This window comes from Pristis pectinata, chromosome 26 (assembly GCF_009764475.1).
Source record: "Pristis pectinata isolate sPriPec2 chromosome 26, sPriPec2.1.pri, whole genome shotgun sequence".
NCBI lineage: Eukaryota > Metazoa > Chordata > Chondrichthyes > Rhinopristiformes > Pristidae > Pristis > Pristis pectinata.
In genome coordinates this window covers 26,799,037-26,826,373 of record NC_067430.1, presented here as the reverse complement: position 1 = coordinate 26,826,373, position 27,337 = coordinate 26,799,037, and the positions used below count along the sequence as shown (strand labels likewise).

Here is a 27,337-nt window from a genome sequence, read left to right as displayed (position 1 = left end):
GCAGTCTAGCAAAAATACTTTATTACAATAGGCAAATACATTACACACGTCTGCTATATAAACAAAAACAATGGTCCAAAATTTATCCTCAAAGCTATTGAGAAAATAGTCCTAGATTTCCAAAGTGTGATGGATCACTTCCTTAGTACAACATTCAGGAGGTGAGACAGGTTACACAGATCTAGAAGATTAATTTACAAAGTTTTAAATGAAATATGTAATAGAATCACAGAGATGTGCTGTTCTCATGGGTTTGCAGATGTTGGTAATGCCACTCTTCTTTTAAAAAAATCAAATGTCACAATGCAGATGTGAACCACTGGGCTATTTTCCAGGGGACAAAATCTATCGAGGAGGAAGTTACATGATCTTCAGGATGTCCTGATTACTCCTCTCACCCAGTGAGAAACTCAAAGTAAATAACTTGTCACCAAAATGGAGTGCAGCTATTGAAAGTATATTTACTTTCACACTGTTAGTACGAAGACCAGGGTTGCTTAATCAAAACATTGTTTAGTTTCATTCCTAAGTACAAAAGAGGTTTCCTTATACAAAGTCATAATGAACAATGAGTGAAGATGGACCTCTCTCATTCACTAAGTAAGTTGAGGTCTAATTTCTGTGAACACCATTTTAGATTATAAACAGCTGGAGGGAGATTATTGGGAACAGCCACTGCTCCCTGCCCATTTCAAAGCAAACTGGCCAAAAGCAAGTTTCCACCATCTGGAGTGGTCATCACTATGCAACTGAAGGTCTCAGAATGTGACCAAAGTCAATGCCTTGTTAAATTTTATTTTCCCCTCCCCACTCCACCCACATCCTTAGATTTCATTTCACATTCCCATAGGGACAAATGAAACACAAATCAGCCCAAAATATTTCCAAGGACAGCGAGTGGATCCTTCTGCATGAGATGAAAAGATCAGTTGCTGGAAAACAAGCTATTCAAAGTGGTTTTGAAGACAAAATGTTATATTTATGAAGATCTTTGTTTGTTAAGTGAACACAATGCTTTGTGCATGGTCTATTTATTACAGCATGGAGCCAATACGATTGAGATTGCCCAAGAGTAGGAAAAATAAAAACAAGTTTTTTTAAAAAAGAAACATTGAGATAGTGAAGTGATTTAGGAAGATAATTTCAAAGTGTACAAGCCATCATGTGCCAGTATTGACATTATAATTAGGAGATGATCAGCCCAAATTCCCTGCAGCCTCTCAGCATTAATGAACAAGTAGAATTTGAATCAGACTTAATAGGGCTCCATTGAGGATGATACATCAGAACTAGGAGAGAAATGTGTTTAACAAGGGGGTTCACTGGACAACACACTGTCAAATTATTGTCCAAAATTCTTGTAGGAGCTTTGAGGTGAGCAAGGTAAAGTTCAAAATGGGATTATGAAGGCAAGTTGGTAACTGGTTGAGTTGGGAATTACAACCAGCTGCGCAACCACTTTAACCAGCTCCTTTACTAAAATAACCAGCAGTGTGTACCAACAGAAATCACACCTTGTGCCTCAGTATTATAAGAGAGAGAGCAAGCATGCAGGAGAAAGTACAAAGTGGAGTGAAGATTTCTTTACAGAATGTAATACCCAAGTTTAACAAGAACACAACTGATTTTGAATGGACTAGAGGCACCGTGGTTCTGAAAACACCCTTCTTTGGTGGTTCAATTGCTTGAATGTTTCTAGCTCTAGGCTCCTGAACTGGGCACAGTCAGTGTATTCGGCAGCAAGCACCATCAAAAAAAAAGCTGATCTCCATCTTCAACACCACACAAATGAAACAACCCGTTCCTTACAACAAAAGTGCAGCATATGTTGTGCCCCAGTTTTGCTGGAAGCAGCTGAAAGTCAGTTTGCTCCAGTGTCCTTGAAGAACATTTGTATGGAAGTCTGCATGGAGGAATCAGGGCTGCACTTCCTCGCAGTTGTTCACCATGGCTTTATAGGGCACCAGATCAGTCTCAGCCTTGCAACAGCTGCACAGACCAGAAACCAGCCGGGATCGAACAGCTCGAGTGCAAAGGACGAATGTAATGCAATTGGCTGCTCCTTGAAAGGTGTTCCCTATCCCCTGGGAGAGAGAGAGAGAGAGAGAGAGAGAGAGAGGGAAAAAAAAGTCAGTATGTTGAACAGAACTAGAAAGTTGCAATTCCTGTAGGCAGCTGATTCTGTGCAATGCAGCCACTGCCAATGGCTCATGCCTTGCAGTTAAAACAGTTTGAAAGTCATTGGTTGCAAAGTGCATTGGGATGCCCAATAGATGCTACATCAGTGCAAGACCTCAAGTCTAATGGTCAAGCAACAGGACTTGTACGTAGTAGCAGTTGTGTTGTAGACATTATTAGGGGCCTGTTCCTATAGTGTAGTGGATCACATCATCTCACAGAACAGAGTCCCCACGGTTTAAAAAAAATAGGACTTGCATCTCAGGAACACCCACCAGTTCCAGATGTCAGTGATAGCAACACATTAGATAACACAATGAACTGGGGTCGAGGAGTAGACGTATGGGCAGTTGGTGGAGATGAAGATTGTCCCAAAGTAATGGTGGTGAACAAACCTATTTGAGCAACCTTCACATCAGTGGCTTCCTGTCGAAGGGAGCGTTACTGCTCTGGTACATCCGACAGTGAGGGCTACAAATGGCATTACATAAAATCTTGTTTGTTTCAATATCCAATATTCCCATTTTCATACTCGTATCAATTTTCCACCTTGTAACTTTTTCTTGGTACTTAGCATTTCCTGGAGGCTCCAGAACCTGGAAGGACTGTAAACTTGCCTGGACCCAGTGACACTTCACACCACATTCTTAGTGTCCACATCAAGTTCCCAGTGTGTGTAGATCAGGCCCAGGTTAACCACACTCTCCCAACCCATTTTTATATCTAAAAATCCTTGGGCAAAGATTTCCAGCAGTCCAATTACTCGTGTGCAGGGCGTTACCACGTAAAAACCACCCCTACCCCTTCATACTAAAACAAAACACAGGAGGAAGTGCAGCAAATTCTACCTGATACTGACTGCTGATCAAAAAACACTGGTTTTGAACCAGTTCTAAAAGGAGACCATTCAATGGATGTCAAGAAATACTCATGAAAGGGCTAGTTATTTACAACAAACTTACTTGCTGTAAAATTATTCATTTTCAAATCCCCTCACTGAATGATGCTCAAATATGGAATAAAATTCCCCCATGTTAAAATTTTTCCTAGAACCAGCAATTTATATGTACTTTTTAAATTTGGTGCATAACACGCTCCTCCTTATTGGAGTGTCAACCCAGATTAAGTAATGGTTTTGCAGGGCAACTCTGTTCAGTCACCGAATACAACTGAGCTTTGTATCTTTTGTCTAAAATTTTATATCTAACCCCAGCATTTTATTTTTATCTGATATCTCCCATCCCCTCAGCACCATTTTTGTTTTGGAGTTTTTTTATTCTTGGAAAAAACTCTCCCTGCCAAACACTGCATGAAGTCATCCAAAAGAGGACTTTCTCTCCCCCCCCCCATCTTCGTTGACAGCACATTCATGGGAACTGCATTGCGACTCACAAGGAGAGGAGATACCTCAGGCAATTAATGACAGGACAAGCCAAGCCAACAATGACTGCTCTGTAAGTCAAGCCACTACAACTAAAACTACAGACTTTATGGTTAAGTTACTGGATGATCAATCAGATCTCTGGACCACTGATCCACGGACACAGATTCAAATTCATGTAGAGTCAGAATCATACAGCACGGAAACAGGCCCTTTGTGGCCCAACTGGTCCATGCTGACCAAGATTCCCATCCAAGCTAGTCCCATTTTCCTGTGTTGGCCCATATCCCTCTAAACCTTTCCTATCCACGTACCTGTCCAGCTGGCTTTTAAATGGTGATAATGTACCTGCCTCAATCACTTCCTCTGGCAGCTCATTCCATATGTTTCACCTTCTGTATATATTAAAAAAAACAACTGCCCCTCAAGTTCCTATTAAATCTTTCCCCTCTCACCTTAAACCTCCAGCTCTTGATTCTCCAGCCCTTGGAGGAAAAAACTGAGTGCATTCACCTTATCTACGCCCTTCATGATTTTATACACCTCTATAAGATCACCTCTCAGTCTCATCTGCTCTAAGGCAAAAAGGTCCCAGCCTGTCCAACCTCTCCCTATTAGACAGTCCTCGAGTTCTGGCAACATCGTTGGAAATCTTTTCTGCACTTTTTCCAGTTTAATAACATCTTTCCTATAGCAGGGTGACCATGCCAATGGAATAAGTCCAGAATTAAAAAAGGACTGTTTGAGTGACAACAAACTGGGAATTTCATGGTTACCAAAAGAACCCATCTGGTTCATTAACATCCTCCAGGAGGAGATTTACCATTCTTAGCTGGTTTCGCCTATATGCGACACCATACCCACCAACGTGGCTGGCTTTTAAACCGTCTCCTTGATCCAGGACAATTCAGGATGGACAATAAATGCTGGCGTTACCCCTGAGCTAATTAAAAACATTTGATCACTTTTGCTTCACGTGTCAAGATCCTTTCACTGGATTTTTTCCGCCGCTAACAAAGTGATGACTTCTAAGGGCATAGATTGTTCACTGTGACTTCTTCCAAATGACCCCGCTTCAGGTCCAGACTGCTGGCTGGTCCAACATTGACACTGCCACAGGAGAACATCTTTCTAAATAAGTTCAAGTAGAAGAACTGGACCACAAATTGAGCAAGTGGACAGGGCCTTGATATATTTAAAATAAAATCTGGGCTCGAATTTAGCTTGGACCTTTTAAGCATTAAAGTGATTCTATTGGGGACTGAAATTTGGTTCAGTGCCCTAGATTAGCTGCTGCTAATTAGTACCCAATAGCTGGAAAGAGGTCGATTCAACAATTTTATACCAACCAGACTCTGTGAACATGGTACAGAACAGTAGTCGGATACAACAGATACCATGTGCAAAGTTATGGGGTTCCAAGGGTGAGAAATTCTTCAACGTTAACTCTTGGATCCCAATAACTTTGCATACTTCTGTGATGCCAACTGCATCTTTGGAAGCAAACTAGCAAAGCAAGAGTGAGTGGCCAGCCATACCACCAAATGGTGGCTCCCAGAAACATCACTTCACCAAGCAGCCAAATACATTCGGATGCAACGAAGGACCATGTATTTTGGCCAATGGCAGGCTCAGCAGCTCAACTAGCAGGTTCCTTGCTGGTCTTTGAAGGTACAGGTGGAGAGGGATCCCACATCTCGGAGCCTTGGAAACCTCCCAAAGGTGGAGCAATTACACTTGAGAGCGACTGAAGGGCAAGAATTGGCGAAGTTCAGAGACGTGTGTGTGTGTATATAGAACACTGCAGCACAGTACAGGCCCTTCGGCCCACAATGTTGTGCTGACATTTTATCCTGCTCTAAGATCTATCTAACCCTTCCCTCCCATGTAGCCCCCCCCCCATTTTTCTATCATACAATGTGTCTAAGAGTCTCTTACACGTCCCTAATGTATCTGCCCCCCACAACCTCTGCCGGCAGTGCGTTCCACGCACCCACCACTCTCTGTGTAAAAAAAACTTGCCCCTGACATCCCCCTTATAACTTCCTCCAGTCACCTTAAAGTTACGTCCCCTCGTGTTAGCCATTGTCACACAAGGAAAAAGTCTGACTGTCCACTCCATCTATGCCTCTCATCATCTTGTACACCTCTATCAAGTCACCTCTCATCCTCCTTCTCTCCAAAGAGAAAAGCCCCAGCTCACTCAACCTATCCTCATAAGACATGCTCTCCAATCCAGGCAGCATCCTGGTAAATCCCCTCTGCACCCTCTCTAAAGCTTCCACATCCTTCCTATAATGAAGCAACCAGAACTGAACACAATACTCCAATGGTGGTCCGACCAGAGTTCTATACAGCTGCAACATCACCTCATGGCTCCTGAACTCAATACCCTGAGTAATGAAGGCCAACATTCCATACGCCTTCTTAACAACCCTATTGACCTGCGTGGCAACCTTGAGGGATCTATGGACATGGACCCCAAGATCCCTCTGTTCCTCCACACTGCTAAGAGTCCTGCCATTAACCTTGTATTCTGCCTTCGATCTCCTGAAGTGTATCACTTTGCACTTATCTGGGTTGAACTCCATCTGCCACTTCTCAGCCCAGTGTATGTTACGAGAAATCAAAGAGCCCATGTAAACCAGCAAGCGAGAATCCTCCCAGCCAGTTACCCAAGTCCGTCCACCTACCCGAACTCCAAATCCACCTCTTTGCAGGTACAGCAGCAAGCATCACACACGACGAGAGACGAAGCAACTTTATCCTTTGAGTGTCTCAAGGATAACAGATTACAACAGTTGTGTAAAAATTCCATGAACAGTGGCCAAAGGCGGCAGCAATTTGGCTCATTGACTCCATCCCTGGTACATCAAGATGACCTATCTGCAGTTGATTGAGAGGAGAATGTCACAGGTATAATGAAGAAGTTACTCTGATCCAGCAAACTGGCCAAGTCTCATCTGAATGTACTTCAGGCAACGGAGCACTCCTTCACTCCAGTGTCGTTGGAGAAGAGTTAGGAAGAGTCACATAGATGGCACAAGGGAAAACAGGAAACACTCTCCCATACAGAAGGAGGAGGCCAAGTCAGGTGGATTGGCACAGCCAGCCAAGGACACTAATGGATCTGAAGTTATCAGGTGGACAGAATTCGGATACTGGCAGACAGGCTTCTGGTTTGCATTTTATAAAAATGAGGCATTTGCTTGCTGGTTTACCTCTCTCCAAGGACTCATCCTTCTGCCTTGTTAAATCTTCTCCAGCCCTTAACATACAGATCTCCAAACTCCCCCATCTCTGGCCTCGAGATTGCTCCCAAATTTAATCACTCTACCAACGTCACCCTGTGCATTCTTATGGGGATTCAGTCCCTAAACTTCCCCCACCTTGTTGCGAAGACACAACTGGCAACTATTTTGTAAAATCTTTTCTTATACACTCTGACCTTTTTAGGCAGCCCTCGGGATAGAGGATAATTTGTTCCTACTCAGCTCTATGGGTTCTGAGGTGCCTTGTGTGGAATCCACAAACTCTGCCACAAAGGGTGGGTGGTGTGTGAAGGGAGTGGGTGGGAGGGATGTTTGGAAAATTTGGCATTCGCAAGCTCCTGAAGAGATTAAAAAGCTCATTGCCTTCTCAGCTGATCGTTCTCCATTCCGAGGACTCATGGACCAGGAATTCCCATTATTTCTCCCCCTCCACCCCCTGCAAGGACAACATTTTCTTTTTCCTCACGGAGAAATCCCTCGCCATATCGGAGATCAGTTGTGCCCTGCTCACAGAAGCTGGGAGAACACAATTAAGAGCCTCAGCACCGTGGGGGGAATCTGTCTGGGAGTAGTCACTTCCACCGGCCCTGCCACTGAAGTTGGAGGAGTACATGCCTACATGCACCTGTCTACATCAATGGTGCTGAGGTCGAGAGGGTTGAGAGCTTCAAGTTCCCAGGAGTGAACATCACCAATAGCCTGTCCTGGTCCAACCACGTAGACGTCACGGCCAAAAAGCTCACCAGCGCCTCCACTTCCTCAGGAGGCTAAAGAAATTTGGCATGTCCCCTTTGACACTCTCCAACTTTTATCGATGCACCATAGAAAGCATCCTATCTGGATGCATCGCGGCTTGGTATGGCAACTGCTCTGCTCAGGACGGCAAGAAACTGCAGAGAGTTGTGGACACAGCCCAGTGCGTCACGGAAACCAGCCTCCCCTCCATGGACTCTGTCTGTACTACTTGCTGCCTTGAAGCAGCAGCCAGCATAATCAAAGACCCCACCCTCCCGGGTCTCCTCTCCCATCAGGCAGAAGGTACAGGAGCCTGAGGGCACATACCACCAAGCTCAAGGACAGCTTCTATCCCCCTGTGATAAGACTATTGAACGGTTCCCTTATACAATATCTACCTGCAGTGCACTTCCCCGTAGCTGTGACACTTTACTCTGTTATTGTTTTTACCTGTATTACCTCAATGCACTCTGTACTAACTCAATGTATCTGCACTGTGTCATGAATTGACCTGTATGAACGGTTTTTCCACTGTACCTCAGTACAACTGACAATAATAAACCAATACATGCAGCATCTCTGCTGGTTTCTCTCCAGTGCCAGGAGGTGCCTGCAGAAGGTGGCCCACGTCTCTGAAGTACCCAGGAGGGCAATGGATGACGTCCTGCCCCAAAACTGTGGACGATTCAGTATTTGACAATGCTCCTGTACCACAACTGGGATTCTTTTGCTACCTTTAGCTGCTCCTCTATAAATGGAAGTTTTATAGAACAACCATCTCATTCATTCACAAAGCAGATTTAAGGGGCTTGAATGGAGATGGTGGTTGTTCTATAAACGACCTCCAGCAGGGTAGATATTTATGAATGAAATTGTGTTCATGGAATCGTAGACATACAGCACAGGAAACAGGACCTTTGGCGCACCGGGTCGCTGCCGACCATCCATCTACCCCAATCCCATTTTATTTTTCCTCTCACAACCCCATCCCCTTTGTGTTCACCCCCCTCCCAATTCTCCCGCCACCCACGTGTACTCACTCATTCACTTGGAGGAAGAGCAACATCCGTGTTCACTGTCACTCTCACCGATTAATTTGCATTTCGTAAAAACGAGGGATTTACCTTACAAACAGAATGTGTTCAAGGCCAAGAGTGCAGCTTGAACTGAAGACCTTGTGAGTTGGAGAAGGTTGTCAAGTTGGTACACAGCCATAATTATCAGATCCGTCAGTAAGGTGGGGACCAACATACTTACATGCAGCATTACCAGGATTCGATTCTGCACAGCAGCAGAGTCGTAGAGCGTCAGTATGAACCTCACTGTGCTCCATATCCGAAGGAAGATGAATATGATGGGAATAATGGTAAGCTTGCGGTCTGCAATCGAAGACCTCGAATGATAACTGGAGCTGCTGATGAGGATTGGACGATACTCTGATAAGGCTTCATGCTGAGAAATGAAAGAAAAAGAAAATACACATCAGTTCCTCTGGAGGGAAGTTTTGGTCCACAGTGAACACCACACTTCTACCAACAGAGTCAAGAACTTCCGAGACACTAACTCCCTTCCAAGTCAAATGATCTTCCATTAAATGCAGGAGGGCCAGTGTACCAGACACCCTTCACTTGACCTGTTTATCATTCACCCACCACTTATTCATATAGTTCTTATTAGACAGAATTTTTAAAATTAATTTTGACTAGTGTATGTTGAAATTACTTCAAAACACATAGGTTGGCTATTTGGAGTACTGCATTCAGTTTTGGTCGCACTGCTATAGGAAAGATGCCATTAAGCTGGAAAGAGTACAGAGGAGATTTGTGAGAATGTTGCCAGGACTCGAGGGACTGAGTTATAGGGAGAGGTTGGGCAGGCTAGGACTTCATGTCTTGGTGCATCGGAGAATGAGGGGTGATCTTATAGAGATGTATAAAAGCATGAGGGGCATAGATAGGTGAAAGCACATTGTCTTTTTCCCTAGGGCTGGGAATCAAGAACTAGAGGGCATAGTTTTAAAGGCGAGAGGGGAGAGATTTAATAGGAACTAGAGGGGCAACTCCCCCCCCCCCCCCAGTGAGGGTGGTGCATATAAGGAACGAGCTACTAGAGGAATTGGTTGAGGTGGTTACAATAACAGTTAAAATACAGTTGGACAGGTATGGGGATAGGAAAGGTTTAGAGGGATATGGACCAAACGTGACTGGCTTAGATGGGCATCTTGGTTGGCATGGACCAGTTTGGCCAAAGGGCCTGTTTCTGTGCTGCATGACTCCAGATCAAAATCAAAGTTATATCATTGCAGCTTATAATGTTTTCGACACCACTGATAATTCTGGAACGGCATGAGGTAACTTGCATTGCAGGGGAGGAGGTAAAAGTGACGTAGCCCGAACGGGCTTCAACTCCCATGTGCTGCTATCTGCCCAATTTGCTGTGGTTAACCATTCGGCACTCCTCCATTACCAGGTCAGGGGCTGGGTGGACAAGGGGGCAGGAGGTTGAAAAATAACTCGGAAATGTTATGGAACACATCATTCCCCGCTCAAACACAGCAGCTGAGGAGGGTCAAAACCAAAACCAGCTGTAAACACGCATGGTTATTAGGAGAAAAAGACAGCCCAACTGAGTGACAGGAGAGAGAGGGGTCACCAAGATATCCTTTAAAAAAAAACTACAGTTGCTGGAAATTTGCCTGCGGAAAGAGAAACGGATTTAATGTTTCCAAATAGATAGTTCAGAGGAACTCCTTCACCCAGTGTGTGGTAGGAATGTGGAACTTGCTCCCGCAGAAAGTTGTGACGAATAAACAGAACACAAACAGGCCCTTTGGCCCATAATGTGTCCACTGAACACAATGCCAAATTAAACTGATTTGCACATAATCCATATCCCTCCATACTTAAAAGCATCTTAAATGCCACTACCCTTGGTAGCCAGTTCCAGGCATCTACCACTGTGTAAAAAAAATACTTTTTCCTCTCACCTTAAACCTATGCCCTCTAGTATTCAACATTTCTATCCTGGGAAAAAAGATTCTGTCTACCCCATCTATGCTTCTCATAATTTTATGAACTTCTATCAGGTCTCCCCTCAGCCTCCGAAGCTCGAGTGGAAAATGTCCCAAGTTTGTCCTTGTAGTTAATATGGACAGGCATGGTAGTGTAGCGGTTAGCGTAACGCTATTACAGCGCCAGTGACCTGGGTTCAATTCCGGCCGCTGTCTGCAAGGAGTTCGTATGTTCTCCTCGTGTCTGCGTGGGTTTCCTCCGGGTGCTCCGGTTTTCCCCACATTCCAAAGACGTATGGGTTAGGAAGTTGTGGGCATGCTACGTTGGCGCCAGAAGCGTGGCGACACTTGCAGGTTGCCCCCCAGAACACTCGACACAAAAGACGCATTTCACTGTGTGTTTTGATGTACATGTGACCAATAAAGAAATCCTATATGCTAATCCAGGCAGGATCCTGGTAAACTTCTCCTGCACCCTCTCCAAAGCCATCGCATCCTTCCTGTAGCGGGCGACCTGAACTGCACACAATACTCCAAGTGTGGCTTAACCAAAATTTTATACAACTGCATCGTGAATAGTGTGGATGCATTTAAAGACAGGTTGAACAAGCACAGGAGGGAGAAGGGAATGGAGGGTCACGATGATAGATTTAGCAGAGGAAAAAACCAGAGGAAACTCAAGTGAAGCATAAATGCCAACACAAACTGGTTGGACCAAATGGATTGAACTGGTTTATTACTGTCACATGTACCGAAATACAGTGAAAAGCTATCAATACAGATCATGCCATACATAATTACATTGAGGTAGTTAAAAAAGGAAAACAGAATGCAAAATCAAGTGTTACAGTTACAGAGAAAGTGCAGTGCAGGTAGACAAATAAAGTGCAAGGGCCACGACGAGGTAGATTGTGAGATCAAGAGATCATCTTTTAGTGTGGGAGAGGTCTGTTCAGGAGGCTGAGGACTATCTGCCATACATCATGTGTAGTCCTGCATGCTGACCACATTACAGCAGTTGCAGAGGATAAACATCCTCTTGCACAGATGGAAGAAATCCCTCCGGGTTGCTTCATCCCCAGGAACTATGATTGAGGGAATAATCACTCAGGCGCTCGATGGTGTTTACTTAGATCCTTGGAAAATCTGCTTCTACCTTGAATTATTTTCAACAAGTTGAAGAACAATGACAACTACTACCTGCAGAAGTAATGTACCTTCACTTCAAAACTAAAGGCAGCATTGACCAGGGATCACGCCAGCCTAGAATACCAAAATTGCTCTCCAACGACTGTGTGAATCAAACCAAACCTTTCTTGCGTACCATCGATTCACAAGTAGTTACCAGCTCAGTCTTTGGACAGAGGCCAGAGCTCATCCAATGGGCTGGGTTATCCACCCTGCAGTTTTAGGAGTAACTGTGGGGGGGGGGGGGGGGGGGGGGGGGGGGTGAAGGTGGAGGGAGTGGATGTTTAACCTCATTCCTCTCCGGACGACAGCAGGATGGCTTGCTGAGGCAGCCACACCTTGACTGCTCAACTCACCAATGCTGGTCCCTCACCACACTGCCACAAGGTGCAACCTTTATATCAGCGGTGGCTTCACCCAGAACCGGCAATGCAAATGGATGGCTGGAGAATGACAGAGCTGTAGCTGGGCAGGAGCCTGGCTTTTCCCAGGGTCTCTGGCCCAGTCAGGGCTCCTGTAGTGGGGTGGAGGATGCGTATTTAGTAATCATTGCCTTTAACGTTGCTTGCCCAAAATACCAGCCAATTAAATAAATGCAGAAGCTGGCCCTAATTTTTTTTTGTACAACATTTGTTTTTTTCCCCTCAAGCTCCTGCTTCCTCCAGGATGATTGGAATCAGGAGACACTTCTCAGCTGTGCCCTTTGGGGAGGAGAAAGTACAAAGCCATTCCACACCCCAAGGGGACACAGCCAAGGGATATCAAGGGTTTTCATGTCAACCACCTGTGGAACAAAGGAAGTGATGTCAGCAGCACTGTCAAGGGCTAAATCAGATGATCTCCCCCCACCATCCTTCCACAATGCTGAGCAGTGTGAAGTGTGCTGCACTTAGATGGGACTACGGCAGCTTTGAGGAGAGCAAGGAACCACAATCTATTAGAGAGCCACGTGTGGATGGCTGTTTTCACAATCTGGCCCAATGCCTCTCAGTCTTGTGATGTCCCAAGGCAACTTTCGACACAGTCACAGTTCTAATCTTGGAAAGGCAGCAACCAATTTGGACAAGGCAAGCTCTTACAAGCAGCAGTGTGATAACCATCAGGAATGTGTTAGCGATGATGACGGGACAATAATTGGACTGGGAACCACTGTACCACAGCCAACACTCAAATAAAAGTGCTTTTGTTCACAGGAGAAAAGGTCAACAGTATGAAGTTGCAGCAATTCCTTAAAATAAAATGAACAGCTGATTCTGATTTTCTATCTGTTTTGCTTTAATCAGGTCAACCTTTTTCTCCACAAACAAGTCTAATCATCTGTCTAATTCTGTCTGAACCCCAAGGATTAAGAGTGTACATAATTGGGGATTTGAAAGAATGCATTAACTTGTTCCGTTACATGTGACGACACAATTAGCAGCTTTAAAGGAAGATTACTTCCAGTATATTATCCCTGTAGATGGCCTGGTATTAGTTTAGGTCAAATAATTCGTACATATTTAAATCAATCTAGAATAAAAAGCTGGTAACTAGAACAGGAACTAACTGATCGCTCGGAGAGATCCGTGATTCACACAAGTCCTTCCACAGCCAGACCACAGCCACGTGATTGCTTACTGAAGCAGCCCAGCAAGTTACTCAGTTCAAGGATAATTAGGGACGGACTATGTCTACTGGGCTTGCTGAGCACCAAAGTGAACGAGTACAAAAAAAAATATAAGCCAGAGATAAAATAAAATGTCAAGGTTGAGGCTAAGTGCAAATTTAGGGGAACAGCACCTCATATTCCGCCTGGGCAGTCTCCAACCTGACGGCACGAACATTCGATTCCCAAACTTCAGGTAACTGCTCCCCTCTGTCCCCTGATCCACCTGGCCCCCACCAGCCTCCCCATCCGCCCATCACCCACACACTCCTCCCACTGGTTCCCCTCTTCACTCCCTCCCTTTATTCCACGTTCCACTGTCCTCTCCTGTCAAAGTCCATCTCCTTCAGCCCTTTGTCACCTCCACCTATCACCTCCCAGCTTCTGACACCATTCCCGTCCTTATCTGCCCATCACCCCCTCACCTGGATCCACCTATCACCTGCCAGCTCTGGCTCCGCCCCTTTCCTCCTATCTCCCCTTTCTTTCCAGTCTAGATGAAGGGTCTCTACCCGTAACGTTGACTGTCCATTTCCCTTCATAGATGCTGCCTGACCTGCTAAGTTCAAAGAGCAGCAGAAATTCCACACCCTCCCACAAGGCAGAGTGACAACTGGATCTTCCAAGAAAGATTCTGTTAGGCAGGAATACCACGGGAAATGGAGGAGCCAGAGAACGGATTGGATCAACTGATCACTGTGATGGGAAGTCTCGAGGAACAGACAGGTCCATTCCCATCTGTGTTTGCCTATAAGTGACTTAAAAAAAAATTCAATAGCTGGGAGGCACCTTAGAACGGAGGCTGCCAGAGATGCTATATAAATGAAGTTCTTTCTGCAGGGAATCAAATGACAATTGTATTCATTTTTGTAAGGTGATGCATTCTTACTCAAATTATATGGTTTGTTAAATGCTTGGTATATAGACAGCCCCACTCCCATTTACAAGTATCTCTCTACATACTTAGTCAAAACACTTTAAAAAAAAACTGGATCCTACAGATCTCTCATCATTCTCTAAAAGATCAGAATAAAAATGCCTAGTCTCAAGTGGATGAGATCTTAGGTTACTCACGAAGAGCAGTGAAATCATTCTGGGTATCTTGGTTAATGTTTACATCTCAGTCAACATCACTAAAATAGATTATCTGGTCATTATCACCTTTCTGTTTGCTGTCAACAAATGGGCTGCTACGTTCCCTCAATGAACAACTGACCACTTTTTGGAAGTATTTCATTGGCTATAAACCACTTTGGAACATCCACAAAGATAAACATCTTTTCTCACTACAACCTGCATTGCCAGATACGACTGCAATTAGTAGCAATAAGGTCGAAAGCCTTCTGATCGTCAAGTGTCACAATCCTTCACGCTGAGTTTCATGGCAGTCACAGCTGTCAAACACATGGTGATCTACAATGCTTAAAGCCTGCAGTTTATAGGAAGAAAAAGTTAAGTGATAGGGGAGTTTGTATACACAGAGGGCAATCAAAGTGATTGGTGAACATTCATCCAGAAGTGACTGTGTGATTCACAGGAGAATCTTATAGCACACACGAGGCCAATTTGACAGTTGCACCTTCATGGCACACCTATTCGTCTGACTCTCTCCCTCGATGCATCTGAAAATGTTAAATCTGTTTTGGAAGGCAACGTTGGGCTATTGGGCCTGGACTGTCAGCCGAGAGATACATTCAAATCCTACAATATAGTAGGGAAATTCAAATTAATGTTAGCGTAACACTATTACAGCACCAGCAACAGGGGTTCAATTCCGGCTGCTGTCTGTAAGGAGTTTGTACATTCTCCCAGTGTCTGTGTGGCTTTCCTCCGGGTGCTCCGGTTTCCTCCCACATTCCAAAGACGTACGGGTTAGGAAGTTGTGGGCGTGCTATGTTGGCGCCGGAAGCGTGGCGACACTTTCAGGCTGCCCCAGAACACTCTACGCAAAAGATGCATTTCACTGTGTGCTTTGATGTACATGTGACTAATAAAGATCTCTTAAAATCTGGAATAAAGAGTTAGTATCAGTAATGGCAACCACAAAACCAGCAGATTGTTTCACTAATGATTCATTAATGTCCTTTAGAGAAGACAATCTGATGTCCTTACCCCGTGTCTTACAAATGATTCCAGACCTACCAATGTGGTCAGCTCTTATCTGCCTCCTCAGGTGGATAGTAAGCCAGGGGAGTCCAAAACTGGTGAACAAGTCAATAAAAAGTCTGCAAACAATTTCTTTCTGTATCACATTGGTCGTAAAATTAATTTCCTTGTTGTTCTTTTTTTTGCCTGTTGTGTTGATTATTCACAAAGTGTTCATAGCTGATGGAGGTTGCAATCAATTCAGTCAAAAGATTTGAGGGGGCCACGTGACCTACCTTTTCTCCTAATTCTTGTCACATGGCCCTTCTTTCCACCAATGTTTATTGGTTTCTCACCATTTAAGCAAAAATGCTTTTTCTAATTTCCTACCTCACATTATACTTGGCCATCTTGCTCAGTAGCTTAATCTCTCCACAACCCTGTGAAGAATTTTACATCTTCCTCACAGCTCACTATCACACCTAGCTTTGTATCATCAGTAAACAGAAACTTTCCATCCAAGACATTAATGCAAACTGAGTATCCAGGGGATGCAGTCCAAGATCTGTGAACCTCCTCGAGTAACAGTCTGCCAACCTGAAAATGATTTCTACTTTGTCCAGTTCTCTATGTGATTAAAAAGTTATACTCCTTGAACTTCCCCATCCAAGTACCACAGAAATACCCCGTTCCTTTCTTTCTCCAAGCTTCCCCATAAGAACCAGCCTCAAAAGCACTCCCTGTGGTAGAACTTCCACATTCTCAGCAAGTAAGGAAGTAAACCCCAAATTCCCCACGTGAATTAGTCTAGCTTCACTCACACATGGTAACATTCACCGTGTCTGCTCAAACACTACTTTGCAGAATCTTTGCAGGCCTATTGACACCCCTCTGCCTTGTCTCCAAGGGAAGGGACCTCACTTGTTCGTGCTTTCTTCCTAAGTATAACCTCATATTCCTGCTATCTCTCTTATAAATCTTTTTATGACACTCTCTCCAGTAGATACATATCCATTTTATAATATGTCAACCAGAACATTGCACTGTACTTTAGCTGTGGTCCAATTAAGTCTAAGTTTCAATTCCATCCCCAAAATAAACATTTATGAAAGGTGACAATTCAAGCAAAAGAAAATATAAACTACAGGTCCTCCCCAGCTTATGAATGCTCGACTTATGTATAGTCCGTACACACGGTCGAGTGTTTGGGAGACGGGCAGGATGGATTTGCCAGCTGCTGTAGGCATCTTCTGCCGAGTGGGAAGATAGTTCGCGGCCACATTTCCGACTTGTGAACGGTTCGGGTTACCACCGATTCATGGGAGCGGAATGCTGCCGTAACCTGGGGAAGACCCGTAAGGTTTTCCCAATGATCACGTGGAAGGAATCCAGGGAGGAATAAACGTGCTGAAATATTAAGTGCTACAATTAAAAGACAGGCTTCTTTCTACAAGGAGAATGATTAGTCACAGATAGTGATCTTAGAGCAGGATAAAGTGTCAGCACAACATTGTGGGCCGAAGGGCCTGTACTGTGCTGTAGTGTTCTATGGTCTATGGTGGATGGCTATCGACAAATTTCTCCAAGAGCTGGTAAGCGAAGAGGGAAAGGCTGTCAGCTGGATGGATGATGCAGCAAGGTACTCCAGTACATAGCAACTGGGAAAAACTGAGCCACATTTATTTATAAAAAGACAAACTTGATTCTTGATTATATTCAGAATATAACAGTTTTCCTTCTTACCGCTCTGTAGATGTGTTTCTTAATGAGGATGTAAAGTGTTGGCAAGGTAATGTAAGCTACGAATTCCCAGATTTTGCCTGTTAGCAGCATCCACAGGACATTATCTTCTGCATCAATGCTGATCCAGCACCAACCCACCGACACGTCAGATGCATCGTAACCTATTTTCTGCAGGCTGACTGCAGCCATCGTGATTCCTAAAGGCACAAGCCAACTGTTGGGGGAAAAAAAAAACAGAATCAATGTCCATTAGGAATGGCTGAACAGATACCGTCAATAATCGCTGCTGTTGATGCACTGTTCTCACATCCCAGGAGGTTAGATTGGTACAGCTAGCCAGCGACCTTGCCCACAACTGGCAGAGGTGGGGAGCTCTACCCCAGACAGGCACAACATTGAATTATTTAAAGGGGAAGTCTCATGGTTCCTTTGCCTCACTGAGCACCTTAACATTGCAAATGCAAGTACAGGAAAATTCCTTTAAAGACCCAGAGACACAGGCAAGCAACTTACTTGCAATTACAGAGATTAGATCTTCAGTAGGAAGCATTACTTTAATGCCTGGAGTCAGGTAACAAGGAACTTGGACAGGTTGGGAGAATGGGCAAAGAAGTGGCAGGTGGAATACAGCGTAAGGAAGTGTACGGTCATGCACTTTGGTAGAAGGAATAAAGGCGTAGACCATTTTCTAAACGGGGAGCGAATTCAGAAATCAGAGGTGCTAAGGGACTTGGGAGTCCCAGTGCTGGATTCCCTAAAGGTTAACTTGCAGGTTGAGTCAGTAGTAAGGAAGGCAAATGCAATGTTAGCATTCATTTCAAGAGGACTAGAATGGAAAAGCAAGGATGTAATGCCTAGACTTTATAAGGCGTTGGTCAGACCACATTTGGAGTATTGTGAGCAGTTTTGGGCCCCATATCTAAGGAAGGATGTGCTGGCATTGGAGTGTGTCTGGAGGAGGTTTACAAGAATGATCCTGAGGATGCAAGGGTTAACATACAAGGAGGGTTTGACGGCTCTGGGCCTGTACTCGCTGGATCTCATTGAAACCTACTGAATATTGAAAGGCCTGGATAGAGTGGACGTGGAGAGGATGTTTCCAGTAGTGGGAGAGTCTAGGACCAGAGGGCACAGCCTCAGAATAGAAGGACGTCCCTAGAGGAGGAATTTCTTCAGCCAGAGGGTGGTGAATCTGAGGAATTCATTGCCACAGACGGCTGTGGAGGCCAAGTCATTGGGTATATTTAAAGCGGAGGTTGATAAGTTCTTGATTAGTAAGGGCATCAAAGGTTACAGGGAAAAAGGCATGAGAATGGAGTTGAGAGGGAAAAATAAATCAGCCATGATCGTATGGCAGAGCAGATTCAATGGGCCGAACGGCCTAATTCTGTGCCTATGTCTTGTGGAAGACTCTACCATTGAGCAAACTGTGACAGGAAGGATTACTCTGGGCAGTTATGTACAAATCTCTCTCCAAACACTGCCTCTATAAATATGTATTTATGGAGGAAAATTGCTTTGAGTTAGGTGGTCACAAGGACAAACTAGTGAAGAGGTTGATTCCTTCCATTACTGGGAAGGTTTCACTTACAAGCTTCTGGGGTAATGGAACTGTTAATTTCCATACTTCGCCATTGCAGTGGTAATTCCATCACAAAGCACTTCAATGAGACACTAAAGCTCACCATTAAAATGCCCCTTACACTTTCACCACAGTCCAGTCTAACTTTTAATTTAGTGGTAACACTAACCCCAAGCCCAGAGATTTCAGCACGTGTTCTTAGTTGTCACATCTGTGGAACAGCAAGAGAACGCTGGGCGGCATTGTCTTATGGGAAAGAAGCCCCAGCTGTTTTTGTAAGTGAATGGAAAAAGATCACAGATCTAGACAGACCCAAGTGTCCTGGCCACTGTTTCTCCCTCAGCCCAAAACTGCAAAGTGTTCTAATTGTTTTATTTCAGTGCAGCTTGTGGTACATAAATCGTTTCCTACGTAACAGCAGAAGCCCTTTAAAGATACTTCAGTGCCGAAATTGATGATGTATGATGAAACCCAACTAAATGATAAAATATTCAGGGTCGATTGGGGCAGCTACAGTCCAGCACAGTGCTGTACTTTGGTTAGTATTACTGCACTGCCTTCTGCTCTTGATCATCAGCTTAGTGTGACAGCTGCTCCGCCCAAGACCGCAAAATACTGTGGAGAGTTGTGAACACAGCCCAGTCCATCACACAAACCAGCCTCCCTTCCACTGACTCTGTCTACACTCCCCTCTGCCTCGGGAAAGCAGCCAACATAATCAAGGACCCCCCCCCCCCCAGCCTGGTCATTCTTCTTCCCTCTCCCGTTGGGCAGAAGATACAAAAGCTCGATAGCACATACTCCCAGACTCGGGGAAAGCTTCTATCCCACTGTCATCAGATGGTCAAACAGACCTCTGGTACACTTAAAGATGAACTCTTGATCTCCCAACCTAGCTCGCCATGGCCCTTGCACTTTGTTTGCCTGCACTGCATTTTCTCCGTAACTGCAACACTATATTCTGCATTCTGTTTTCATTTTTACTACCTCAATGTACTTACGTATGGAATGATCTGTCTGAATGACAGGTAAACAAAAGCTTTTCACTGTATTTCAGTACATGTGACAATAAATAAATAAGCGGTTAGCACAACGCTATTACAGCGCCAGCGATCAGGGTTCGATTCCCATCGCTGTCTGTAAAGAGTTTGTACATTCTCCCCGTGTCTGCGTGGGTTTCCTCCGGGTGCTCCGGTTTCCTCCCACATTCCAAAGATGTATGGGTAGGTTAATTTGGGTTTAAAATAGGCAGCACAGGCTCGTTGGGCCGGAAGGGCCTGTTACCATGCTGTAAATAAAATTTAATTTAAAAAAATACTCAAAACAGATGTTTACGGTGACAATCACGTCGGGGATATAGAAATAGGATGCACTCGGGCTCAAGTTGCATTTGCTTTTGACCCTGGATTGATTGGTTTCAATGTGCGTTGTAATCTTATACCCAAGCAGCACATTGCTTCTCGGCTGACAAGTATTTTGGGACACTTTGAATTGGTGAAAGGGACCAAATGCAAAATAGGGCAGAAGATACAAAAGCCCGAACTACCCAGCTCAAGGACAGCTTCTATCCCACCGTTACAAGACTATTGAACAGTTCCCTAGTACAATAAGATGGACTCTTGACCTCACAATCCACCTCATTATGACCTTGCACTTTATTGTCTACTTGCACTGCACTCTCTCTGTAGATGTTACGTTTTATTCTGCATTCTGTTATTGTTTTACCTTGTAGAACATAGAACATTACAGCACAGTACAGGCCCTTCGGCCCACGATGTTGTGCTGACATTTTATCCTGCTTTGATATCTATCTAACCCCTCCCTCCCACATAGCCCCCCATTTTTCTATCATTCATGTGGCTACCCAAGAGTCTCTTAAATGTCCCTAATGTATCTGCCCCCACAACTATATCAATGCACTACTCTAATGAATTGATCTGCATGAACGATATGCAAGACTAGTTTTTCCACTATCTCGGTACACGTGACAATAATAAACCAATTCCAATTCTTTCTGATCTGCAAATTTAGCAGAATATGGGCTTCAATATCCATCTGCAATACCTCAGAATTACTCACTGACTTTGGAAAGCAGCTTCATACCCATGCTTTGTATCACTGTGAGAGACAGCTACAGTTGGAGTCCTGTTTTCCAGCGTGTGCGAATGTCAACTACACTTAAATTGGGAAGAGCTTAAAATAAGTAAAGGGTCACACATAAATGCATCAGCAGTATCAAAACAAAAATCCAGCAGCTCCGAGTCAAAGGATGTGATTTACTGAGGGGACTACAGCAATTAAGACCTTAACTGGCTACAAAAGGCAAATTGACAAGAAACTGAAATATCAAAGTTATGGGTCAGTGAGGAAATATCTAACTATCTGGTGCCATTTAACAATAACAGGCCAGGAACCAACAAAATATTTTAAATCCCTAAAACTACATGCCAGCAAGGTCAAAACAGGATGCAATGATTAGGATAGAGAAACTGATTGAAGAATTGGCTCCTGGACACAAATTCCCCACTCCCAGGTTTTTTTTTAAACAAAGACAAGTCCAGAGGAGTTCTTGGGACAGAGACACAGTGCCACAGGGTACACTGAGAGCTGGAGAGAAGATAAAATGCTGGAAGGTTAACGACACCAGAAGCACAAACCCAGCATCACCCAACACCTCCAGAAGTAGAAGTCGGGCAGCTTATAATATCGGAAAAAATTCCAGGATCCAGGCACCGCTGGCAAGGCCAGCATTTGTTGTCCATTTTGACTTGTCCTAGAGGGGTGGTGGTGGTGAGCCACTTCACGTTGGGGATGATGTTCCAGGATTTAGACCTAGTGGTGAAGGACTGACAATACATTTCCAAGTCAGGAATGGGGTGGGGGGAAAGAATCTCCAAAAAGGTAGTGTTCCCATGCATTTGCTGCCCTTATCCTTCTTAGTGGTAGAGGTTGTGGGTTTGGGAGATGCTGTTGGAGTAGCCTAGCAGGAAATTATAGTGCATTTGTAGATGAAGCACTTGCACCCACTCCACCATTCAACATGAAGGCTGGCACAGTGGCACAGCTAGTAGAGCCACCATCTCACAGCGCCAGAGAGCTGGGTTCAATCCTGATCTCCAGTGCTGTCCATGTGGAGTTTGCACATTCTCCTTGTGACCACGTGGGTTTCTGGGTCCTCTGGTTTCCTCTTCCAACCCAAAGATGTGCAGGTTGGTAGGTTAACTGAGAGAATCTGGGGGTAGTTGATGGGAACATAGGGGGAAGAAAAACAAATTGGGGGTAGTATAAAATGGGTAGTTGGTGGTCAGTATTGACTTGGTGGGCTGAAGGGCCCATTTCCATTCTGTTTTATTCTTTGACTCTATAATCATGGCCGACTTTTACCTCAGTCACTGCCCTGCATCAAAACCATAACCCTGGATTCCTTTAACATCCAAAAACCTGTCTTGGTCTTGTACATAATCAGCAACTAAGCCTCCACACCCTTGGGTGGAAAATTCCAACGAACCACCATCCTCCAGGCAAAGAAATTTTTTTCTCAGTTCCGGTCTGCACGGCCAACTCCTGATTTTGTTTTTAATGTGACGCCTGGTTTTAGAACCTTAGCCAGTGGAAACATCATTCAGCAAAGCTCTATATGGCTAACTCCTGCTCCTCATTCTCATGTCACAAGATCACAGACGATCGTTACATCATCGTGACTTTCCCCACACTAACTCCCTATCTCTTGAATGTCCAAAAATCTAAGGATCTCAAATACTCAGTAACTCATCCACCAGAGTCATACCGGGGCAGAAAGTTTCAAAGTCTTGCCACCCCCTGGGTGGAGAAATTTCTTCTTATCCGTGCTGAATGGTAAACTCTCACTTTAAGATTATGACCCCTGGTTCTAGGCACTCCAGCCAGTGAAAACATCATTCCCGTATCTCCCCTGTTGATCCCAAGAAGAGATTTGTATGCTTTAATTAGATCACCTCTCATTCTTCCAGACTGAAGTACAAAACCAATCTGCCTAATCTTTCCTTACACGACAACATCCTCAGCCAAAGGATCAATCTGGTGAACCTTGGTTACCCTTCCTCTATTACAAGTATATCCTTCCTTGAGCAAGGAGATCAGATCAATATTTCAGCTGCAGTCTTACCAGAATTCTATACAATTGTTCAAGTGCAAGTTTGTCAGAGGCATATATACACAGGGTGTAAATGCCATGAAAACTAGCAGCAGCCACACAGTACTTTACAAACACAAGTTCACAAACTTAAACAAATTATACATAACTTACAATGACAAAATAAACATAATGATATGAGTGCAAGGTGAAAGAGAGAAAGAAATATGTATGCATGGGTGCAATGAAAGACTTACTTGCAGCTGCATCACAGATACATAGCATCAGATAAGCAGCATTCACAAGCAAAACATTATACACAATTTTTACAAGAAAGAACGCAATTTAAAAAAAAAGTCCACTGTAGTGCAAAGCGATCTTAGTGCTACACTGGTCACAAATATAATTGAAGTCCGAGAGTGCCTTGAAAACCAAAGGTTCCCCCCAGTTCCAAACGTACAGGCAATTATGTCGGAAACAAAGCAACAAGTGTTTAAAGCAAGCAGCCACCAACAGCAGTGTGATAATGATTAAAAAGCCTTTTAGTGATGTTGGATGAAGGGATGAAACAAAATAACCAGAATTAGGGGATAACTTCCTTATCTGTCTTCAGAATACTGTCCTGGGATTCATTACATGCAGCAGAGAGGAGACAGGAGCTCCAATCAACATCTCTTTCTTTTTCAATCTTTTTATTAGTTTTCAAATTAATACAGATTAATATATCAATGTTTATACATGTAATACAAAGAGATCAGGTGAACAATCATGACATAGATAATCAAAGAACAATAAAGTATTAAAAAAACTGTAGATCCAACGATCTGTTAGTGAATGAATATAATACAAAAGAAAAAGATTTATTATAAAATATAAAAGAAAAAAATCCTCAGAACAATAAGAAAAATTATCAACAATATATGGAACCAAACTAAGCTAAAGAAAAAGAAATTCAAAAAAAACTGGACTAAAATCTCTCAATAGAAACAGAGCAATATTATATCATCAACTCCATTCCTCTACATTGAAAGGTTATTATAAGGGGATCTATATCATGTGAAAATATTGAATAAATGGACTCCAAACTTCCTCAAATTTAAGCGAAGGATCAACTGTACCACTCCTAATTTTTTCCAAGTTTAAACATGATATAGTTTGAGAGAACCATTGAAAAGTACTTGGGGGGGGGGGGGGGGTATGTGATCCTTCCATTTAAGCAAAATGGATCATTTGGCCATTAATGCAACAAAGGCAACCAATGAACATCTCACCCGATTAAGAGCACCTCCAACAGTGCAGCATTCCCTCAGTATGGCACTTAAGTGTCGATCTAAGTTTGTGTTCAAGTAGAGAGTGAGACCTCCAATTTAAAGGCAAATATGCCACCAACTGGGTTGGTGGCATATACCCCCCAACCACCTCCATGAATTCCCAAATTTCTGTATTTGCCACAACTTCCTTCTGTAGTTTCTGGATGGGAAACCACAGTTTAGAAATCATTGGATTCTCCTTTGTGGGATCAGAGACGGCTTTGGATTTTCAGTTTCAACTGAAACCTGTCAACTTTAAAAGTAATTAAGCCAGACTTTTTCCAGATTGTCTTTCATTGCCAAGGATGGCGAACAACATCCTCTCCTAGAGAGGCAAGAGACTGCAGATGCTAGAATCCAGAGCAACAAAACAAATTTGACCCACCAAATTCCTCCAGCACTTCCCTCCGCCTTTTCATACCGGCGACCTCCCCGCTATCTTTCAGTCCAGATGAAGGGTCTCGATCCAAAACATTGACTGCCCATTTCCCTCCACAGATGCTGCCTGACCTGCTGAGTTCCTCCAGCAGTTTGTTTTATTTTTGCTTCTTGCTCCTTTCCTGGAGAGACTGCTAATTTCACACTTGTAAAACAGGAGGTGGAGTGGTTCAGTGAAGGGAACAAACTCAACAGCACTCCAATAATCTGGCACCCTTGAGACTTCGGTGGGTTATGGACTGGCAGATTTTCCAGACTATTAGATGCCACTCCTATTAATACCCAAACACACTTTTATTTCACTTATTTTCCATGTTACACTGTGCTATAATTAATTTTCCAGTGAACCCAGTGAATTTAAAGGAAGCAGGAAAATGTACAAGAACTCTGGACCCCTGGTACAGACCGAGACAATTCCCTGACTCCTAATGTTCTGGAACGCAATCCCAGCTCCGGTCTCACACCTGGCCCCATGGAGCAGACCACACCCCTCACTCACACTCTGGGACCTCGGCTCCTATTCTGGACCAATGAGTGAGCCAGATTGCGAACTCAGGATTTCCAAACAATCCGATACCAAATTATCAAAGTTTTACTGTATTATTTTCTCATTCGTGGGAAGTGGCTGCGTGACTCAAAAAGCCCACTATGGTGCAAAAAAAATCACACCAACTTCTGTTTGAGAATATAACTGGGATCGAGAGCTCAACCCACACTCCCCCAATCCCCCGCCAAAACACTCAGGGTCTAAAACTGAGGCCCCCTCCCTTGCACAGGGTGCAGTATGTCTCTGAGCTGAGACACCTCACTCCTTCACCCAACTCTAGCCTGTGGGCTCCATCCATCTCACCCACAGTCCAAAAACTTCCACCCCTGACTACAGCCTCCATACTCTCAGGTTGCCACCTTGGGCCTGACCTGTTCTGATCCACTTCCAACCAGACAGTGATGAATTTAAGCCGAACAGGTGGTCTCGGACCCTTCCAACACAGGCTACAGGAACTGTGTCCCCACTGACTCAGAGAGCCAACCACATCATCGATGAATGGCCTCATAGTCATCATTGGTGCCTTTGATTTTTTTTAAAAAGAGAACAAAATATTTCCTTTATAAGATATCTTTATTAGTCACATGTACATTGAAATGCATCTTTTGCGTCGAGTGTTCTGGGGGCAGCCCGCAAGTGTCGCCACGCTTCCTGCGCCAACGTAGCATGCCCACAATTTCCTCACCCGTACGTCTTTGGAACATGGGAGGAAACCTGAGCACCCGGAGGAAACCCATGCAGACACGGGGAGAATGTACAAACTCCTTACAGATAGTGGCCGGAATTGAACCTGGGTCGCTGGTGCTGTAATAACATTACGCTAACCGCTATACTACCATGCCTGCCATAGAAAGTGAAGTTCTTTGTCTAACCCACGTCCTGGGAGTGTGTGACGGGACAGCGTAGAGGGACCGTCACTCCGTGTCCAACCATTCCCCCCCCCCCAAAACAAGTTTATTGCAAGTACTGCAACACAAGTTACTACAAACTAAACCAGCTAAATTAAAATGTTACCACCCTGACCCAGGATGCAATTAATTCCCTGCAGCACCCAATGGTCCCGGAACACCTCCCTGGTGCCCATGGACACCGCGTGTTCTTTCTCCAGGGATACCTAGACACAGACATAACCCTAGACTATGGCCAAACAGTCAGCTCGGGTCTTATTAACACTGGACCCTCGTACCCATCAGATACCTGACCCTACTAGCCCTGAACACAGCCATGGCACCACCCCATCACCACGGTAACCACAAGTTGCAAGAAAACTTTCCACCTCACGCAGGCAGCAGTATAACTCCGACCTGGTAGAACTTTTGCACCAATTTGAATTCCCACCACGCTATTCTCAAAGAACCTCCTTTTAAAAACAGACTGTGCTTACCTAATGGTGTGGAACCAGACGATGAGGCTGTCAGCCACGCTCTGCTCGGACCTGACGATGAGCAGGTATAGGTAGATGGCAATGCCCACCGTCCAGAAGAAGGAGCTGGTGTTGGCGAAGGTGGACAGGGCTCCCTGCAGCACACAATCCCAGGAGGAGCTCTGGAAGTCCCGCAGCACCCCGTAGAGGTAGGAGAGAGCCGAGAGCAGGTCCGCGACTGAGAGGTAGACCAGGAGCTGGCGAGCCTTGCTCCGAAGGTCGGGCCACCGCAAGTGGATGGCGATGATCAGTGCCGAGCCCAGGACACTCAGCAGGCAGGAGATGGATATCACCACCTTCTCATACACGTAGACCTCCGTTTGCAGTGCAGCCTGCATGTTGCAACTCTCTGCATTAAACACACACTTTGCAAACACAAATGCAGCTCAAAGCCTTTCTCCTGCAACCCCAGAGCGAATCACAGCCAGTTCCACATTAACCAGCGGCTTGCTCCGGTCATGTGCCTCATTACAAAACTTTCCTTCCCCGCCCTCCCCTCGGTATTGGGACTCCCCCAGCCCGGCGACCGATGGATCCTCCTCCAACCCCCCCCAGCCAAGTAAACAAGCAACACGATCATTTGGGAATGTTCTCCCAGCTGACTCCTGCGCACACACTCAAATGCAGTCTCTCGATTAAAAGAGACAGCTCGACGAGAGGTCACCTGGCCCATCGTGTCCAAACTGGGA

The 27,337-nt window shown here is 44.6% G+C and overlaps 1 protein-coding gene across 1 annotated transcript; it reads right to left on the bottom strand.

Moving 5' to 3' along the window:
* Window positions 1-27,337, bottom strand: gpr157 (G protein-coupled receptor 157). The gene is made up of 4 exons (XM_052039630.1): window positions 26,610-27,337; window positions 17,238-17,451; window positions 8,824-9,018; window positions 1-2,084 (listed from the first exon to the last, which is right to left on the bottom strand). Exons 1-4 carry the CDS (start codon window positions 26,984-26,986, stop codon window positions 1,917-1,919), a joined length of 954 nt encoding a protein of 317 aa, XP_051895590.1. The 5' UTR covers window positions 26,987-27,337; the 3' UTR covers window positions 1-1,916.